The 19,992-nt window shown below is 50.7% G+C and overlaps 1 protein-coding gene across 1 annotated transcript in view; it reads left to right on the forward strand.

Moving 5' to 3' along the window:
- Positions 1–19,992, forward strand: part of DDX31 (DEAD-box helicase 31) — a gene marked incomplete at its 5' end in the record, with an annotated part of 71,845 nt that overhangs the window by 49,097 nt on the left and 2,756 nt on the right. The window contains 1 exon segment of the mRNA XM_079705802.1: positions 5,370–5,538. Within this exon segment, the coding sequence (XP_079561928.1) occupies positions 5,370–5,538 (169 nt within the window).

Here is a 19,992-nt window from a genome sequence, read left to right on the forward strand (position 1 = left end):
GCCATAGACCATGAACCCAATTCCTGGGAAATTTACAAAAGAGGTATTAATTTAATATTCAGTGCCTTTATAGGATAAGTTGGCCCCTGGGATCACCAAGCATTAAGGGTGGACTCCACAGTTCACTTTGAGCGCTGAACAGAGCACGGGAGAAGGGAGCTTAGAACAGCTGCGTGTCTTTCACGCTGGAGCATGTGTGTCTTGGCTAGTGACTTACCCCCATGTTGGGGGATCCAGAGTTCTTTTTGATAGTTACCTACTATTTTGAGAAGAATGCCAGGCTGGCTTACCAATAGATGAACACTATAGAATCCTTTCTTCTTTTTATGAATTGAATCTTTAAAAAAAAAAAAAATTCCTTTAACAAATATTTATTGAATTGGGTGCCGTTCCAGGTGCTTGGGCTACACCAGGGATCAGAACAGACAAAAACTGTCACCTTTAGAACATTCTAGTGGGGGAGCAGAAGATGAACGCAATAAACACAATAAGTAAATTATGCATAAATTAGATAGTCTAGGGAAAGGTGATGAGAACGATGGAGAGAACAGAGCACGTGAGGGAGCTGAAGGGGGGAGGGCGGAGCGAGCCCCGTCCTGCAGGTCGTTGCCTGAGCAGAAACCTCAAGAGGGGCCGCCCCAGGGCTCTGACAGAGGGCAACCAGGCGGGTTGGGGCGTGGGGGTCAGAGTGCACGGGAACTCCGGGACAGCAGTGTGGCTGGAAGGAGGGGAGGGGTGGCAGAGGAAGGGCGTGGAGGCCATCCAGGGGACCCGGTTACCACGAGTGGAAGGGGAACCATTGCAGGGCTTGGGGCAGAGATGTGGTCTGACAGGTCTGAAAAGGTCACTTGCTACTGAGTGAGAACAAACTCTGCGGGCAAGGGTGAAGGCTGGGAGACTGGCCACCGGGCAGTTATGGCCATCCGGAAACAGATGACAGAAATAAGTTAGTCAGCAAGTATTAGCAAGTGCCTGTTACGTACCTTAGCACATCACAAAGGCAGTCCTTAATCAGAACTACCCAAGATGAGAGGTGAAGTCCCAGTAATTGCCCCATAACTGCTGATAAATAATTAGTGTGTATTCCAGTCTGGTTTCTGATCATATCCTGTCCTAGCGTTTCCCTAAAGTGAATTCAGCAACTCCTAAGGCTCCTCCTGAGAACCTGCCTTTAAAGGTGTACTGGAACATTCTGTCAAAAGGAATAGAATGTTTGTCTCAGTGGAACTCTAGAGTTTGGTCATTTGTTGGAAGTTAGGAAATGTCAGCTTTCTTTTTTTTTTTTTTTAAATAAATTTATTTATTTATTTATTTATTTATGACTGCACTGGGTCTTTGTTGCTGTGCGCAGCTCCCTCTAGTTGCGGTGAGTGGGGGCTACTCTTCGTTGCGGTGCGCGGGCTTCTCATTGCGGTGGCTTCTCTTGTTGTGGAGCACGGGCTCTAGGCGCGCGGTTTTCAGTAGCTGTGGCTCGTGGGCTCTAGAGCTCAGGCTCAGTAGTTGTGGCGCACACGGGCTTAGTTGCTCCGTGGCATGTGGGATCTTCCCGGACCAGGGCTTGAACCCGTGTCTCCTGCATTGGCAGGCAGATTCCTAACCACTGCGCCACCAGGGAAGCCCCAACGTCAGCTTTCGGTACGATGCATAATCAAGTGTTTGCAGCAGGATTTCAGGGTTAATAGCAGAGTTACAGTGAAGAGAACACCAACATTATGATGTCAGTGTCAGAGGTAATTTGGATATTCTAGCGAGCCTACAACTATTTCAATGTGACTGGGTCATCAGAGTAAAAATTACAGTAAATAGTCCTTAGAGAATGCGGTTCTGTGTTTTTTCTCCTTATCGTTACCATTGAACTTTATACCAAGAAACAGACAGGGTTACTTGCCTTCTTTTTAAAGGATGTTGGAGTGGGACCAGTCCCCAATGTTTATGTACCAAGAAGGAAATAAATGTATCATCTTTTAAGGAAACTGCCTGTAGAAGATGTCGGTCACCCCACAGCAGACATTAGGTTCTCCCCTATTCTTCTCTCTCCTCTTACTTAGGATTGAGTTCTGGAGGTTTGGGGGGAATATACACATAACTGCCACACCCCAGGAGTTGATACTGTCTTTTGCATTTCAATCTGCATATGCAAATTCCCCACTACTGACTTGCTTCCCTTTTATGCCATTTCAGAACCCACCTCATGAATAATTAACGAAGCAGCTGGGTTTTGCCTTCATGGCAGAAACCTGGTTGGAAACTGGGCCAAGTATGCATTTGTCTTCCTTTTGCATTTTCTGACCCAGTCATTGCTAATGACCTGAACTTTATCGTGGTCAGTTTCCAGAAGCAGTTACCCCCTTTTTCCCTCATGTCTTGCATCTTGTAGCTAGAGCTTCAGGTGGTAAAAATTGTGGTAACCTAAGTTTGAACTCCAGAGTCCTGAACAAAAATTTCGGAAAGCGGAGTCCTTTACCTGCACAGCGCCACTTCCCCTGCGGTTCGAGCCGCTCTTCCCTGGAGAGCAAGGGCTACACGTGTAGGGGTTGTGCCTGGCTCCGAAGGGATGCTTCTCGAAGTCAAGAAAATGCAAACTACTGAAATCATCCCTCTCCCCTCAGTGTGATCGGAGGGAGGTTGGCTCCTTGGCCAAATGCTTTGTCTTTAGGAGAATTAGAGCAAGCAGCCTCCTTTCGCCCTTTCTTTGGGTGGTCGTCACTGTTGATGTGCCGGGTAGGAACATGCAACGTACCTTCTCTGTACAGACGCGTGCTCTTCTCGGGCAGGGGTGGGGTCGGGAGGGGCGAGGATGAGCTGCACCTTCCAAGCTGCAGTTCTGCTCCTTTCTGCCTCCTTGACCCAAAGCCTCACCTGCAAGATGCCGCTGTTCCTGATCAAATGTCCGAGAGTACATTTGGTTTTATTGCTCAAAAGGACAAAATGTCCTTGGAAGGTATTTTGAAATAGATTTCCCTCAATTCTGTCAGCCTCTGGCTCTGAAATGGGACTTGGTGGCGTGCCACTGCCTGCTCTGATTGGCGAGAGCATCATCCGTCTTCCCAAATAAATGTCTCCTTTCAGGACTTCTCGCCTTCCCGCTTGCCTGGGGCCCACAGCCCTCTTCCTTCCACACGTTCCTGGTGCTGCCAGCAGGGCCACTTCCTGCCCCTTGGAAGGTCCTACAGACAGCTGCGCTCCGTCTGAGGTTCCTGCTTCTCTGAATTAGCCAAACCTGGGAGTCTGTGCATGTATGTGAGGACGACCAACTGTCGCTGTCCCCAGTGAGACAGGAGCCTTGAGGACAAGGAGGCTTAGTGCAAACAGGCAGTGAGAGATGCTGCCTGACCAGTTGTCGAGGGAGAGAACTCTTCTGCCATTTCTTGGCAAACTCATTATCCCCGTAAAGCTGTTAGTTGAACACCTACCTCTCCCAGGACAGGGGCTCTCCAGCCTCAGCTCTCAGGATTGGTGTAGAGAAGAGGAATCCTCTCTGATCTGCCCATCTGCTCAAGCTCAAGAGTGAGACGCGTGAGGAGGCCTGGGCCAGTATCGGGGTAAATGAGATTTTAGAGGTGCAGACTCTTTGCTTAGGCGTGGCGTGGTTCCAGTCTGCTCTTTCTGTCTAGAGTAAACGTTGGGGGTTGGGAAAGAGAGGGAGGTGGAGAAGAGGCTGGCGTCTCCAGGGTCATGACAGTTGTAGAGCTTTCGCCTCTGAGGACTTGAATATGTGTTGGAACTCTCCAAACAGCATGGACCATTTGAAATGTTAAAGATTTTCCTTGAAAAACCTCGTCCCCAGTTATTAAAAAGGGGAGTAAGCACAGATTTAAGAGAGGGGTACAGTGGAGTTGCCTTGGTTATTATTTCTCATCGATTGGGAAAAGGAGTTCACTTTGCTCGGTAAATAGAGCTTTGATGGGTTCCCAGGATCCTTCCAGGAGCTGATCTGCTAAAATGACACTTTTTATTACTGTTCATAAACGCCCGTCTCCAGGTGCTGCTGGGATATTACGTTTAAGCTGTGGGCAAACTTGCCAGTCCAGTGGCTCAACAAGCGAGGGCGAGAGAGGCTGGTGTTTAGTGCCTGCTTCCGTCAGAAGCAGTGCAGGGCGGGGCTCCGGGGGAAGTAAAGTCAGTGGGGATGGGGATGGGGAACAGTCCCAGGGGTTCCCCCCCCCCCATCCTGTTGGAGTGAGAAAAGGGCAGACACTTAACTGTCACTGTTATCGGGAGACATTTAAGGGGAATGAGGTATAGGAAAATGATTCCTCAAAGGAGTGCCCAGGGACTTCCCTGGTGGTCCAGTGGTTAAGACTCCGCGCTTCCAGTGCAGGCGCACAGGTTCAATGCCTGCTCGGGGAACTAAGATCCCACATGCTGCGTGGCGTGGCCAAAAAATTAAATAAATAAATAAATATAAAAATAATTTTTTAAAAAAAGGAGTGCCCAATTAAGGGGTAGCCAGAGTGCCACCCTCCTGGGAACCGCCCCTGGCCAGTGCCAGGTTGAGAACAGGGGCCTCTTTCTTAACTTTAAAATAGGACCGAAACTTTCATGGTAGACTGTCTGATGAACAGCTCTAAACCGCTGGCAATCCTCAACAGATGAACTGTTTTGTGGGCTATTTTAGAAATAATTTTCTTTCTCTTTAAAATTCTGTTTTTGTTTCCTTTTTTACACATTCTTTGAAAGGGTAAGAAACCCTGTATCGATCGATTATGGATGCGTTAACACGAATTCGGTTTTAAAATCCCATGAGTATATGGAGAACTGATGTCAGTGATTCCTCCAGATGGGCAGCTGGAGGTGGCACTCCGGGCAGAGACAGTGTTTACAGTAACAATAATGTATAGTAATAATAAACATAAGGGCAATCATAATAAAGCCTTGTGAGCCTTTTAAATTTTGTGACATTTGCATGTATTAACTATTTGAAAAAATAATAATTCAATTAGGGAAAAAGTTTCCCAATATAAAGGTCTGATGATTTCATTTTTCATAAGGAAATGGTATACATTGATCCTGTCTTAGTTTCTTCACTCATTCTCTCATTCATTCATTTATACAACAAAAACCTGCTGTGTGCCAGGTACTGTGCTAGACCCCAAGACTATAATGAAGAAGAAAACAGGACCCTCCCCTCTAGGTTTATTACAAGCTACACAGTAAAATGTGAAATTTTATTGGGTTTATTCATTGTGGCTGGTAGACAACTTATTTTTAGAAATTAAAAAAAAATACACAAGTATGGCTTTAGGTTGTTGATGTTTGTTGTGCTGTCCTGGTTGTGTGTGCATCGTGGCCCGGCAGGGTGAGCTGCGCTTAGGCCGGGGCAGCTGAGACCTGTCCTGACCGCCTCCCACCCTCTCACTGTCTTTCAGCCCTGCAGTCCTTCATCCGGGCCTACGCGACCTACCCCCGGGAGCTGAAGCACATCTTCCACATCCGATCACTCCACCTCGGGCATGTGGCTAAGAGCTTTGGGCTAAGAGATGCCCCTAAAAATCTCAGTGCCTTGGCCACAAAGAAGAAGAAAGCAAACCTGAAAAGGTAAGGGGGGATGAATTTGTCCTCTGTTCAGATTGGCAGCCATGAGATGGTATGGGGGGCTGCTGTGTGCCAACTTGGGTTTTTGTGGTAAATTATCACCAGTATCTGCCCTTCTCTCAGTATGATGAGTGCTTGGAACAGCTGGAAAAATACCTAATCTGAATGCTTTTAAGGCACTTGCAGAATTTCGGTGATGGGTCCTGACCCAACTCCTGTTGGGTCCAGAGCAGTGGGGATTATTGGAACAGCAAGACTGCCCACAGATAGAGTAACTCTGGGGCTTTTCACACTCGGAGCTCCAGATGTGCTCTGGTCCACCCTGGAAAGCTTCGGGGACTTGAAGGAAGACTGTGGTGTGTTCCATGAAACTCTGCTGGGGCCGCAGGGCTCCTGTAGGCTGGCTGGGCATGGGGGCCAGGCCTGGGGCTCCCAGCACTGTGTGCCGCTCTGCTTGGTGCTGACACGCACCTCCAGCATTGAGCACATGTAGGGCAAGTGCAGTGGGCTCTTCTCCCTCCACCCCCTGCTCCCCACCCCCACCCCCCCAAAAAAACACGTTAGGAACTGTCCAGAGTCGGAGTGAGAGGTGTTGCCCTGCAGGTTGGGCACTGGGCTCCAAGTCCGTCTTCACAATTTCAAGAGGTCCTGAGATGATTTCCCTCAATGAAATGCAGTTGTAAAAGGTCTTCTTTCTCTCCTCAAAGACACGGTATTCATGGGAATTTCCTGGCAGTCCAGTGGTTAGGACTCGGCCCTTTCACTGCCATGGCCCTGGGTTCAGTCCCTGGTCAGGGAACTAAGATCCCGCAAACCACATGGTGCAGCCAAAAAAAACACACGGTGTTCTTTTAGTCCCAGCCCCAGCCCTTTGCGGGAACTAGAGTATCTTAGATACCAGGAGCTGCTTTTATGGGGGATTTGGGGCAGATCATTGTTTTTGCTTACTAATTACAAATGCCAGTGTATCCTTGCCCTGCCACTGAGCACCTGTGGGCAGTACCACACTCTCCTACATGTCCCAGCACAGTGTCTGTCTCGCATGTTCACCAAGAAGAGCCGGTCACGTCATCAGCCTCATCAGGGCCCAGGTTCTCTGGTTGAAATGGCAGAGGGAGAAGCCCGCCCAGTGCAGGGAGATGGCTGTTGGAGTTAGGGGGCTTGGCCTTCGGTTCCAGCTCCAGCCTGACGTGAGCTTGTGAGCTTTGGACCGTGTCTTTGCTTAATTTCTCAGAGCCTCATTTTCTTCAGCTACAAAAGGGAAAAGGAAATCCACGTTTTTAGCCACTTCACAAGAATCAGAATTAGGTGATACGTGTGACTGTGCCTTTTGAACCATGAAGGGCCATCCAGATGAAACACCTTAAGATAGAGAGCTGGAGAGCCAGTGAGTTAAGATTCCAGAACATCCAACTGGATCTGTCCAGGGACTTGGCACTTAGAAGCCTCTTTATAATGGATAAAAGGTTGCCTAATTCTAATTCCCATTTTGGAATTTTTAAGATGCTTGGTCTTTTTTCTTATAGTAATCCCCCTCATATAGGGCAACATTCCAGTAGTTCTGTGAGGCAGGCATTTCCCCGCACGCTCTTCTCCGATGCCCGGACAAGACTGAGACACGTCCAGCTCTGGTTTCTTCCAGGACGTTTTGAGGTGCAGAGTGTTGCCTGCTGCCACACTCTACCTGTCCTGGGCAGGGCTGTGGCCAGAGACCCCTGTGCTCGAGCCAGGTCCTCCCAGAGGGAGAAGGTGCCTCAGCTCCACTCCAGATTTGGGACTGCCGTGCACCAGAGTTTTAGGTTCCTGCCTTTGGGTTTGGGGTAGCTGACATCTGTACATAGTAACTGGTTTTAAGTATGTGACAAAACTATGAGGCTCACAGTCAGGTCTGGAATGACCTCCTAGTGGTCTGGAAGCCTGGTCATCCTGTCCCACCGTCTCTAAAACGCTGACACCTGAAGGAGGTGGGAATCCATGTGCCACATGATCACTGGTAAGAAACACGTATTTTGTTTATTCCTCTTCCTGCAAGTAAATGTGACACCAGTATTTTATTGTCAGCAGCTGATCTACCTTTGCAAGCGTTAATAGCAGCTCTTCAGACTGGGTGTGCCCAGCCCTCACCCAGGGAAGGCAGGGCGGGAGGCTCGAGACACTGGGAGTGGGGGGGACTCGGAGCCAGCATTGTCCTTACCTTGCGAAGCCGCCAGGGAGAGAGCAAGCCGCCGCCTCCCGCTTCAGCTGACCCGCGCTGGCAGATGGGCACCAGGACCGCGATACCCCTGTGAGCAGGGGATTTAACAGGGCTTTATTTAGGGAAGAATGGGCTGATTAGCCGATAAAGAGCATGTACGATGGTATGGGGCAGCCTTTGATGTCTGGCTGGCGCGGCTGGGAGCCGGGTGGTGAGTGACAGCAGTGTGTCACACGATTACTCTGCCCGTGACAGTGCTGCTCCCTGTTCTTGCCATGTCACCGCTCTGTTACAGCGACTTTTTCCGTTGCTGCGCCCGTCGTTTGAAGGCGTTTCTCCCCACACTCCGTACACCCTCCCGCCCCACCCCTGCCTTGCTAATGCAGATGGGCAGCCAGGGATACAGTAGGTACCTTCTTTATCGGGGGAGATCTTGTCACTCCTGGAGGAAGAATGGCTTTGCAGCTAATCTGCACATGGACCGTATCACTGTGGTCGGGGAAGCGGCAGAGAAACTTGACAGATTCTCCGCACCTCAGTCAGGGCTGGAGCCAATGCCAGTTGCCACTTTTTAAGGAACAGGAAAGAAAAGCCCATTAAACCCCACACAAGTGTGGGGAGTTATGCTGTGGCCACAGTGATTGTCCTGAGCCGTGGCGTCTCTTCTGAAATCCATCTGTCAAGGAAGAGAATGGATTCCTTGGGTTTTGTATGGGTGGGTAAAATAATAGCACTAAATTCTCCAAATTATTCTGCATTCCATTTTATGGTGTTTACTGCCTAGAATAATTATGTTATGTGCAAACCTCTGATATCTGCAAACCAAATTTATGAGACCGTAAGCAAAATCCCGTCTCGCCTGCCATCCCCAAGCAAGGAGTTCACCCAGGTGTTAGCGGATGAGGCCAGGGCAGGTTAGGCGTGGAGACTCCCGGGCATTTCTGTGCAGTGACAGGGGGAGCTTTTATCCCGTCTATATGCCTTCATTCCTTCACTGGACCACTTTTCAGAAAAAGGAAAAAAAGAGTTAATGTCCCCAGATAAGGTCTTAGTCAGCAGGGCTCTCTCCGTCTCCTTTCTGAGTCCTCAGTTCTGAAGGGAAACAACAAGAGTCTTCCCCCTGCGCACAGAGACACAGAGTCACGAGCACTCTTCTGACACTGACACACAAGCCTGTCAGAACAGCCCCCCACCCCAGACACCTACATATCCACGTACACAGGGAGTCGGTGCTGCTGGTAAAATTTTGAATGGCCCCTTAGCAACATCCATCATGAACACAGCATTTTCCTCCCGTGAAATGCAGTTCTTATTTTGAAGCTAGGTAGATTCAGCAGTCCCTGAGAAGCAAAGGTAACATACCTTCCAAAATTGCCATCTTCCCAGGAGTCGCTGAGACCCAGCGCTGTCTGCTCTGGGAGGGCAGAGCTGTGTTGTTTGCCAGGGTGTCTGTCTGTCTGTCTGTCTAGGCAGTCACACATGTGAGTAGAACCTGTCCAGGACCAGTGAGCAGACAACTTCCTCATTCTCAACTTCCTCATTTGACACTCTGTGGTCAGTGGTTCAAGGGTATAGAAAGTAATGAGCCTTAAAGTCTTAGTGTGGGCTTCCCTGGTGGCGCAGTGGTGGAAAGTCCGCCTGCTGATGCAGGGGACACGGGTTCGTGCCCCAGTCCGGGATGATCCCACATGCTGCGGAGCGGCTGGGCCCGTGAGCCATGGCCGCTGAGCCTGCACGTCCGGAGCCTGTGCTCCGCAGCGGGAGAGGCCACAACAGTGAGAGGCCTGCGTACCGGAAAAAAAAAAAAAAGTCTTAGTGTTATGTTGGCAATGTGAAAGGGCGAGGCTGTTGGGTTTAAACCACCCTATCTCATTTGGATTATATGCTATAATTGTAAGTTTACTTTCCCCCAAACAGTTTAGTTTGCAGCTACCTAAGGCTGGTGTCACCACTGGCTTCTACCATCTGGGTCTTTCTGAGGTTCTTCTTAGTGCGTAGAAGATTTCTTTGTATAAATTTTCTCAAACCAGCCCAGCTAAGTGTTACCTGGTAGTTCACATTTGATCAGAAAGTAGGGCTGTCTGATCCCTTAGTCCTTACTGGATCTGGGTGTGCTTGGTCAGGGCTCAGCAGGCTGGGATCCGTAGTGGAAGGGGACATGGGGCTGGTCCCCTGGGGCCTGGCCTCACATCCTAGCCACCATACCCAGCACGACAGAGCATGTCCTTTACCTCTGTTACTTCCAAAGTTCTACATTTACTGTACTTGTTAGAATAAGGAAACATCCTTAGGGAGGTCATTCTTGCCAGACTTTCCTCATCTGTGAAATGTTTTATCATTGAAGTTCAAATCACAGATTTTGTAGACCTCCACTTCAGGGTCATTTTTCACCTTTTTTTTTTTTTTAATTTATTTAGGTTTCTCTTTTTTCATTGGAGTATAGTTAATTTACAATGTTGTGTTAGTTTCAGGTGTACAGCAAAGTGACTCAGTTATACATATATATTTATATATTTTTCAGATTCTTTTCCATTATAGGTTATTAAAAGATACTGTGTATAGTTCCCTGTGCTCTACAGTAGGACCTTGTTGTTTACCTGTTGTATAGTAGTGTATATATGTTAATCCCAAACTCTTAATTTATCTCCCACCCCCCGCATCCCCTTTGGTAACCATAAGTTTGTTTTCTATGTCTATGAGTCTATTTCTGTTTTGTAAATAAGCTCATTTGTATCATTTTTTTAGATTCCACCTATAAGTGATAAGTGGTGTTATGTGATATTAGTCTTTGTCTGACTTACTTCACTTAATACGATCATCTCTAGGTCCATACATGTTACTGCAAATGACATTATTTCATTTTTTCATGGCTGAGTAGTATTCCATTGTATACCTATATACCGCGTCTTCTTGATCCATTCCTCTGTCGATGGACACTTAGGTTGCTTCCATGTCTTGGCTATTGTGGACAGTGCTGCTGTGAACATAGGGATGCATGTATCTTTTCAAATTATACTTTTCTCCCATTTTTCATCTTTGAAGGGCTTGGCTCTGTCCCTCTCTGTGATTCTCACTCTCACTTTTCCAGTAATTATTAAATAACTTGTGAGAGTTACTGTGTTGAATAGACTCTACTTTGAGAAGTTCATACCCCCATCAGCCCCTCCACTTGTTTCTTAAATGCTGACTGTGGGAGTGTCATGCAGTAATTAAGAGTCTGGGTTTTACCCACACAGGCATCTGGGTTGGATCACTTACCGTTTCTGTTCCTCAGTCCCCTCACCTCTCAAATAGTGGCACGGAGCCTCGCAGTGTTGTCTGGGGATCAACCAGGTGACGAGTACAAAGCATCGACACAGTGTCTGGGACATGCACACGGGGGAGCCTTTGTGGAGGTGGTGACCGAGACAGGAGCGTTGGTTCTTCCCGCCGGCCTTCCTCACACTTAGAAGCATCCCTGGAACAGAGAGAGTGAACCTGTCATTAACTGTCAACCTTTTAGCACCTCGAAGTTTTCTTATGAGGAGCCACCTTGAAAACGCAGAGCTGGTCCCCTCCAGGACGAGCATGAAGGTGCTGCAGCTGCCTCTCCCTGCAAAGCAATATTCTCATCGTTAGGAGCCTCTTGCCGCCAGTTTTTATGTGGCATTTACAGCCTCCCTGACATCACTTAATTAGCTGAAGGCAAACCTGGAATCTTGCCCGCTGTGAAAATTCTCTCGATTTCCTCGAGCCAGTCATCGTTCTGTAGGAAGACAGAGTGGCCAGACGTGAGGTCCGAGGCTGGACAAAGCCCCGTTTGGAAACATGGGGGTTCCTCTCTGCACCCGACCTCGGAGCAGCGTCCTGCACTGCTCGTCCCTCCCCCGATCCCTCTGGCCTCCGAGTCTCTCCCTTCGGCTTCCCCACCCTGTCCCCATGAATCCCCTCAACGTCATTTTAGAACAGTCCACTACTGAGCCTCCTGCGGCCCTTCTGGTCCCGCTGACTGGTGCTGCCCTCGCCGGTCGTGCCCTCGCCTCTTCCAGCCTTGCGGTGATGTCTCGTCCCTCTAATGATTAGGACACACCCCCTCTTCCCTCTCCCCACGGCCTCAGCTGGCACCCCTGCTTTCTCGTTCTCTCCCGGGGCCTTTGCCCAGCGTGCTGCGGGCCTGGGCCTCTCCTCACCCCTCTTTGTCTTTGGGCTCCCGTCCCTTCTTCGAGGAAGTCTTCTCTGGCACGCCGGCCTGGGTGGACACCACATGCCCCCATTCCACCCCCCAGCCCACCCGCTCACCACCGTCACAGTAGCCCTAGTAGTAGTCTGTGATGTTTGTCTGTGTGCTTCCTGTCTCTCTCCTCCTCTCCGTGTAGCTCAGGGTAGAAACCCTGTCTGGTTTTCCTCATCGTATCCCCAGCACCTACCTGGCACACGATAGGTGCTCAGGAAGTAGTTTTGAATAGATGAACGGAACCTGAAAGTCTTCTGTAATTCTGAGAGGAAGAGCATAAAGGGAAAGAGAAAAGAGGAATTGTTCTGACAGGAACCAGGTAAATGCCTCTTAACTGTTTAGTTAGCCCAGCAGACGCAAATCCTGCCTTTCGGAGCGCCCCATCCACTCCTTAGTCTGTCCTGAGAGAACAAGCATGGGGTCACTTTCCTCTTGGCATGAAATAGTCCCCGAGAAGGACTGAGCCTCAGGCCCTGTTTCCCTGACGTCACAGTGGAGGAACCCACAGAGCGCGGAGGTGAGTGGGTTCGGGACCGGGGTCTCCATCAGGCTGGGCGGGGCCAGGGCAGATGCCCACGAGGGTCAGTTCACTCAGCCTCAGCCTGAAGACCAGAGGGAAACAGCTAGGACCGCCGGCAGTGACTGTCAGGACAGGTGTGCGTGTCCTGTGGGGCGGGGGAGCAGAATCTCCTCCCACAGGCTGCCGGGGAGCCGTACGAAAACACAGGAGGGCCTGTGCTTTAAAGGTGAGTTCGGGTTAAGGGCGAGGATTTTCACATAGAGCCCAGGTGAGCTGTATGGACTGTAGCCGAGACCATATCCTACCGGCCTCTGTGTCAAGGGGGATGAGGTGGGTGACTTCGAGGCCCACGCTGGCTTGCGTCTCTGGGCCGTCTGTAGCGACAAGAAGTGTCCAGACTGGGACAAGGTGCAGGACGAGTGCTGTGGACGATGGCTGGGTCTCTTCTGGGTGAAGAACAGCGGCACAGAGGGGTCCCTTGGGGGTGATGTGGTTATTGAGGTCCCCCCATTGCATCCACGTGCAGCCCTGGGTTGAGCTGCGTGGGCAGGGCTCCTCGGAGGGCCGGCCCTCCGCCCTCAGCACCCCCGATGCAGCTCCAGGTCACTCCCTGCCCGCCGCCCGGCGCCAGCCCTGCACATGCGGCTCTTTACATCTGGCCCTTGCTTCTACCACTGTTGGTGCTGCCTGACGCCGTGCAATTACCAGCCTCCCCATGAAACAGCCCCGCCACCGGTCTGTGCCCACCCCCGGCTAATGAGGCAATCAGAGGGATTTCACAGTGACCCTGCGCTGCCTCCACACCTGGGTCACCTGCAGACAGCGGGAGCCACGGGGCGTGCTTTCAGGCAGGCAGGCAGGGCTGACAACAAAGAACAGGAACCCAGCCAGCCTCTCCCGGGAGGATGCTGGAGACGGCACATTCCCGTTGGAGCCTTCCCAGCCCTGGAGTCTGAGGATGTGCCCGGCCCAGCACGCGTTGGCAGATGCCAGACCCACGAGGCCTCGTGCAGCAGGAGAAGACCCAACTCTGCATTGCCTTGTCCTTGCTCCGGGCTCTGCTAGTTCAGACTGTTCGAGAAATCAGGAAGGAGCACGGCAGTCCCCCAGCTCTCCGCTTGCTACACGCAGCTTAGTTCAGGCTGACTGCGCCCCTCCTCTCACCTGGCCCCACGTGCCTGGGGCTCCTTCACATCCCCAGCGCCTCCACGTACTCTTTGCTCTTATGCCACAGAGCCTTTCCGTCTGGTTAGGACCCACAGGAAATGACTTCAGGTCTTTTCCAGATGTCCTCTCCATCCTGGTGCTGACGTTCCAGGAGCAGGCTGACGTGTGGAGTGACGTCTTAACCAATAGATAGTCCAGAAGAGGGATGTGGTTCAAGAGAACCGACATCCCAGAGTGATGGCATCTGGCTGTTTGCCAGCATGTCTCGAGGGAGTACATGTGCTCCTGGCTGCGCGGAATCCGCATGTGTCGTCTCGTTGAGCCTCACCAGGTCCCTTCGACCTCGGCCGAGTTCCCAGTAACTGGTGAGAAAGTGGACATGCCCGGCCATGTGGCACTGAGTCTGAGGGACTCCAGAGCCCACAGTCCTGGCACTCGTCTCCTTCCTTGCGTGCACCCCTTTGGAAGCTTCTGGACGACTAGTATTAGGCTAAGTAACAAGTAGATGAATTCTGTTAAGGGTGTTTTTTGCCCGTGAACAGATAATTCTTTGTGTGATGGGAGAAATGGACTTAAAGCAGAAGACATTTTGGTGCATATATGGAAGGATTTGATTTGAAGCCATCAGAATGGCAAACCCTGGAGTGGGTGGGAGCAGCTTTCTGCTCATGGGGCAGATCTCTGAGAACAGACAACTGCGGGCAAGATGTGGATCCGGCTTTTTCTCTAGTTTCCTTCTGAGTCTAGAGGCAGAGGGTGCAGTGGGAGCGGCCCGGGCTTGGAGTCAGGCGCTCAGCAGCAGCTTCGCGTTGCCGCGGGGCCTGTCAGGTCGTGTGGGGCGTGGGGAGGGATGATGGACACGCAGCATGCGGCACCGGCCGGGGCTTAGAGTCGTCGTCCAGTAAATGCTGATTCCTCTACCCCTGCCTGCTTCTCTCTGAGTCTGTGAATAAAAAGTGGAAGCTTCACGGGAACTCCCTGGCGGTCCAGTGGTTAGGACTTGGCGCTCTCACTGCCGAGGGTCCGGGTTCAATCCCTGATCGGGGAACTAAGATCCCACAAGCCTCGTGGTGTGGCCAAAAAGGAAAAAAAAAAAAAAAAGTGGAAGTTGTATAGACTCTTCCCTGAACGCTCCCGCCCACCAGAACCTTGTGACATCGGTCACATTACTCCTTGGTTGTAAGACCTCCGCTTCAGGGCAGCGGGGTAGGGGGGACTCGCCACCTCCAGGGTGGAGTGAGTTAGGGCTAACTAGTTAGGGCTCCTGAAATGAGCCCAAATTGACCACTTTCACTTTCCACCCTTTGGTCTCCGGGATTCAAATGCTGAATGTGCATGATTTACAAACCTAACGATACAAGGTGTTGTTATTGATCAAAGCAGTCCCGGGTCCACATGACAGGGCGTCCGGTATCTGATGACGGCTGCTCATCTCCTCTGCCTTTCCTCTTTCCGGATTGTTAATGATAATTATAGTCAACATTTTCCCGGTGCCTTCACGACAGGCGCTCTGATTCATTAGTTCGTTTAATCCTCTTGAGAGTGAGCAGCCTGGCACTGAGAGAAGTAGTACCTTGGCCAAACTCAGCAAATAAGTTCCACAGCCTCTGCAGGATAGTGCCGGGGTCCTCCCCTCCGAGAGCCAGCTCCGCCCCGGCGCCTCCAGCTGCCCCACGTCCCAGCCCGTCGTCTGGGTGGCTTTTCTCTCCACCCACGTTCGTTTCAGAATCTGGCTCGTCCAACTGCCCAAACATGCAGTAGAGACCGGCCAGCCCAGAGAGGAGGGCAGTCACGTCTGTCACTGCAGCCAGTGGTGACAGCAGAGACCACGGCTGCCACCCACGTGGGGCTCAGCACATCCTGGGCTCCCGTCAGAGCCGTGGGTTTCCTCCCCTGGTCCTCCGTGTCCTCACGTGCTGTCCCTCTCCCGGGGCGGGGCCGGGACTCGCACCCTGGCCTCCTGGCTCGACACCGCGTGGCTTCTCCCATCCTCGGCATCGGGTCAGCCTGTGGCTCAGGCAGCTGAGCCCCTGCCTGTGTGCACGTGTGACGAGCCAAACCCCCCGCCTTCTCTGACGCAAGAGCATGGGCCCCAGTTCAGGGTCACCTTTTAGCCGAGCGCACCCTTCTGGCCCGTTGTGCTCTGCCGTCCGGTGTGCTCGCTGTCCCTGCTGGCTTCGTCTCATCTGCAGATGCGATAAACATGCCTCATAATGTCATTCGAGCCATCGATAATGGTGTCAAGCAGGGCAAGCCCCGAGGGTTTGGAGCTGGGATTCTGCCCAGGCTTATCAATCTCAGTGTTTGTAGGATACAGTCACACCAGTTACGGAAACACTTAAGTTGTTTCCATGTGCACCCTGTATTTCTCCCTCTTAACATTTTCACAGATAATTAGGTTTTATAAAGCACCCTTCGCTTTACCTTCATGCTACCCCTGCATCCACGTGGAGGCCCTTTCTGACGTGTGAGCAATCTCAGCTTAGAGGAAGCTACTGACTCTGCAGGGTCGTCAGCTAGGTGAGGGCCGGGCTGGGATTCCAAGCAGCGCCCTCAGGGTCCTGCTGCTGCACCTCTTCCCCAACACCGCCACCTGCTGTGTGACGTCCAGGCCTGGGTCCTCAGAACTTCGTAAAGGTCTCTGGCACTTGGACGGGTAATCCCAAAGCTCCATGCGCTTCTGGGATTCTGACTCGGCATCACTCTCAGACCTCGGGCGTCTCTAAGCCTTGTCTCTGTCCCCCTTTCCCGTTGTGGGCGCCTTTCCGGGCAGCAGGTCGGTCATGGCATCTACATGCTGATCGCCTGTGACCTTCACGGCCTGGCATCCGCCTGCCACCAGCTCTTCACTGGGTCTGGTTGTTAGGTGTGAGGCAGAGACCCACTTTTTCTCCATCTCTGTGTCCACAGAGCCACTCAGGAATTTTCTGGAATGATATCCACTGCCTCAGCAGGGCTCCCCTGGAATGGAGTGTCTTCTGGGGCCCTGGGAGTTTTACAAACGCTAGAGTCGGTATGGTCCTAAGAAATCGCAAAGAAGGCATCCCTAAAATGGGCAGCCCATCAGCATACATCTCTGCTGAAACAGAATCCAGAGGTTAAGGAGCCCTGACGCACTTCCTTTTCCTTTGATGGCCGTAAAAGGTCTGATAGCTTGTTTCCCTTCAGTAGGCTAAATTATCGTCCCACACTGGCAGGTTCTGCACCTGAACTACTTTGTTGCCCCAGGGGACTGCTTGTCACCTTCTCCCTGGAGTTGTTGGTCACTCTCACTGTCCTCTGAGAGCCCCCTAAGCCCCCTCAGATTCTGTGCCTATGCTTCATCCGTAAGGGCGAGGCAGGAGGGTAGAAACTTGGAGTCAGCCTCAAGCCTCTGAAGCCTTCACTGTCTCCTTCCACGACCACTCAGAACCCAGGCTTTTCTTCCAGTCTGGGGGCTTGCTTCTGCTGCAGGGTCCTTGGGGCCTCAGTGTGGCCCTGGGTCATTTGCTTACAAGCAGAATTTTTCAGATTAGAGAAAGAAATACACTTTACTGGTCTTCTGTCTTGTCTGTTTTAATTATACCACAAGAGAAAAATCCCTCACAAAATCAAACAAACTGAAAGCCAGAGGCAAAGAGGTTTTTGATAAGTAAAAATTAAAAGACTTTGATATTTCAGCCCAGGGTAAAATTGTACCACTTGATTTTTTTCCCCCTAAAATGAGTATACTGTTTTTCCCGATTACAAAAATAATAATGTGTTTATTGTAAAAATTCGGGGAATAGAGAAAAGCTTAAAAATCATCCAATAAAAGCCCACAATCCAAGTTAATCTTAATTCACCTTTTTTGTGGCTCATACTTTCTCTTCAGGTATACATGTAGGATCTTTTTATATCTATAATGAGATTGAGCAAATCATGATTTTTTTTAAACTGCTTTTTTCCCTTGTTATCCAGCTGTTACTCTTACGATGCACTTTATCGGGGGTTCCAGAGCCTTCGAGATCTGCTATAATATGAACGTTGCTTTTGTACTGGAAATATTTCGCGTGAGGAACTTGCTCCTTATCGTGGTAAAAACTTACAGCACAGCGGTTAAGTGTGTACGTCGCGGAGTCGGAAGGTCCTGGCCCTGATCCCACCTCCTCCATGGACCAGCTCTTTGACCTCCCCGCACCTCGGTTGCCGTGCCTGTGGTGCCTCTTTCACAGGATTGTTGAAGTAAACGAGCTAGATGCCTCTCAAGTGCTTACAGCAGCACCTGATGTAAGTAGGTGTCATGCACGTGCTAATAATACAGTTATTGTTAAAGTCACAGAGTCAGTGTCAGTGGCTATGATTTGACGTGCTTTATATTTAAATCCGTTAACCACCCCTGTCATTGTTACTTGCTTATATGTTAATGTGTGTGGTGGACCCGACTAACGTGGGCCACCATTGTCACCATCATCTACTCTTTAAATATGGCCCGCAGGAAGTGTTCTAAAAGTCTGAAGGAATGTACTAGAGGTACATTTCAAGACCTTGGGGAAAAGATTTCTTGTTCAATGACTGTCTCAGATAACTGGATAACTCTTGGGAAGAAATAGTTAAATTCGCCACATCCTACCATAAGCCAAAACAAGATCTAGATAGAATTAAAGCAATAGCAGGCTAAAAGAAAATACCCTTGCATATTTTAAAAATGGTAGGGTGAGGAAGACTTTTCTAAGCATGATCCTAAAGCCATAAAACATAAAAGAAAATATTGAGAGACTTGACAATACATAAAAATGCATATTTTATCTTCTGATAAAATTAAAAATTCTGTCTTGCAAAAGAATGCCATTAGCAAAAGCCTGTGTTAGAATGGCTTTTTACCTAGGATGATCGTCTATGAATTTATTGATAAAGTTGGGAGAAGGTCCTGAGATCTCTCTTCTCCAGTGGCCATCTTAGCAGGCGTATTGATTTACTAATTAGGCTGTGATTTCACCTCATTGGCAGTGAAAGTGGCATCTGCCTATCCTGCTGGGTAATCCAGCCTGGTAACCAAGGGGGGCGGTTATCCAGCCTTCACTACAAGGGAGTTCCCTGTGGTTAGATAAACTGATCTGTTGCTTGGTAACTACAGGATTACCCCGGTGGATGCTCAGGACGCCCGTTTGAGAGGGGTTTGGGTGTTTGGAGGGCAGGGAGGGCGAGAACGTTGGCAAGTTTCTGGGACAACTGCAGCTTGGCAGGAGAAGCCCATCGTGGGCTTGGGTGTAGAACGTTTCATCTTCCCATCTGTACTTTGCCTTTTCGGCACTGCGCCTCGGAACAGAGGAAAAGCAGGCAGCGAGCTGGCCAGGGAAAGGTGGTCCCGTCGGGGTGGCAGCGGACAGCAGGGGAAACCCCTGCAGGGTTGACCCCAAGGTTCTTCCTCCCGAGGAAGAGGTCTGGGTCTGGAAGGCAGGAAACCCTGTTTGCTGTCTGGACCACCACTCAGAGTATGAGTTTGGGTCCCAAGTTGGAAGTCCATTGACTAGAATAAAATCATGAAGTAGCTAGGAGATTTTGAGATATAACCTCAAGGCAAGCAGGACCGTGTCCAAGCCCCGCTTTCTAACAGCATCCTCTGCCTCGGTCGGTGTGGACTCAAAGCCCCTTGATAAATATTCCTGATCAGTGGCATGACACACGCACCGGAGGTTACCTTCCACAGCCCCGGGGCTGGCTGAGTTTGCCTGGGCAGGGACAGACCTCAACGTGACTCAGAAGCAGACGAGAGTGGTGTGGGTGTGTGCACACTCGCCGGTGTGTCGCATACCTCGGTGTGGTCCTCGGGGCTGGGGCTGGAGGCCCAGTGGTCTGAGCCCAGGCGCGCTGCCCAGCGCCTTCGGCTGGAAGTGGGACGCATCCCCAGTCTGCTTGCGCTGCCAGCAGTTCGTGTATCCGTCCCCCAAATAAGATTCTGGTTATTTATCTCGCGTTGGCAGTGGCAGGAGCCGTCGTTGAAGTGGTGGGCTTAGGCTGGGGCGGATATTTTGACTGAAATTTTGCATATTTTGAAACTCAGGTTGTTACATTTAAAATTATACACGATGTGAGTACCTGCCTTCAAACAAGAGGGGAGAGAAAGCGTTCCTTCCCGTCAGAGCCTGTTCACTCTGGCTGTCGTGTCACCTGGCTAAAAATAAACTGCAAGCACGGGAACTGACAGCCTTCCGTTTGGAACGAGTTTAGCACGTTCCGCTGTAGGCCCGTCTCTCGCCGCTTCCCAGCCACGCGTGAGACCCAACATGTGGACGGACCTCCCCGGACACCAGGGCACACGGTCCACACGGGCAGGATCTGGGGGGTTAGAACCGCTGCTGTGCACAGAAGGGTGACGCGGTCACCAGAGCCCCAGCCCCACCG

The sequence above is a fragment of the Hyperoodon ampullatus genome (genome assembly GCF_949752795.1).
Source record: "Hyperoodon ampullatus genome assembly, chromosome: 6".
NCBI lineage: Eukaryota > Metazoa > Chordata > Mammalia > Artiodactyla > Ziphiidae > Hyperoodon > Hyperoodon ampullatus.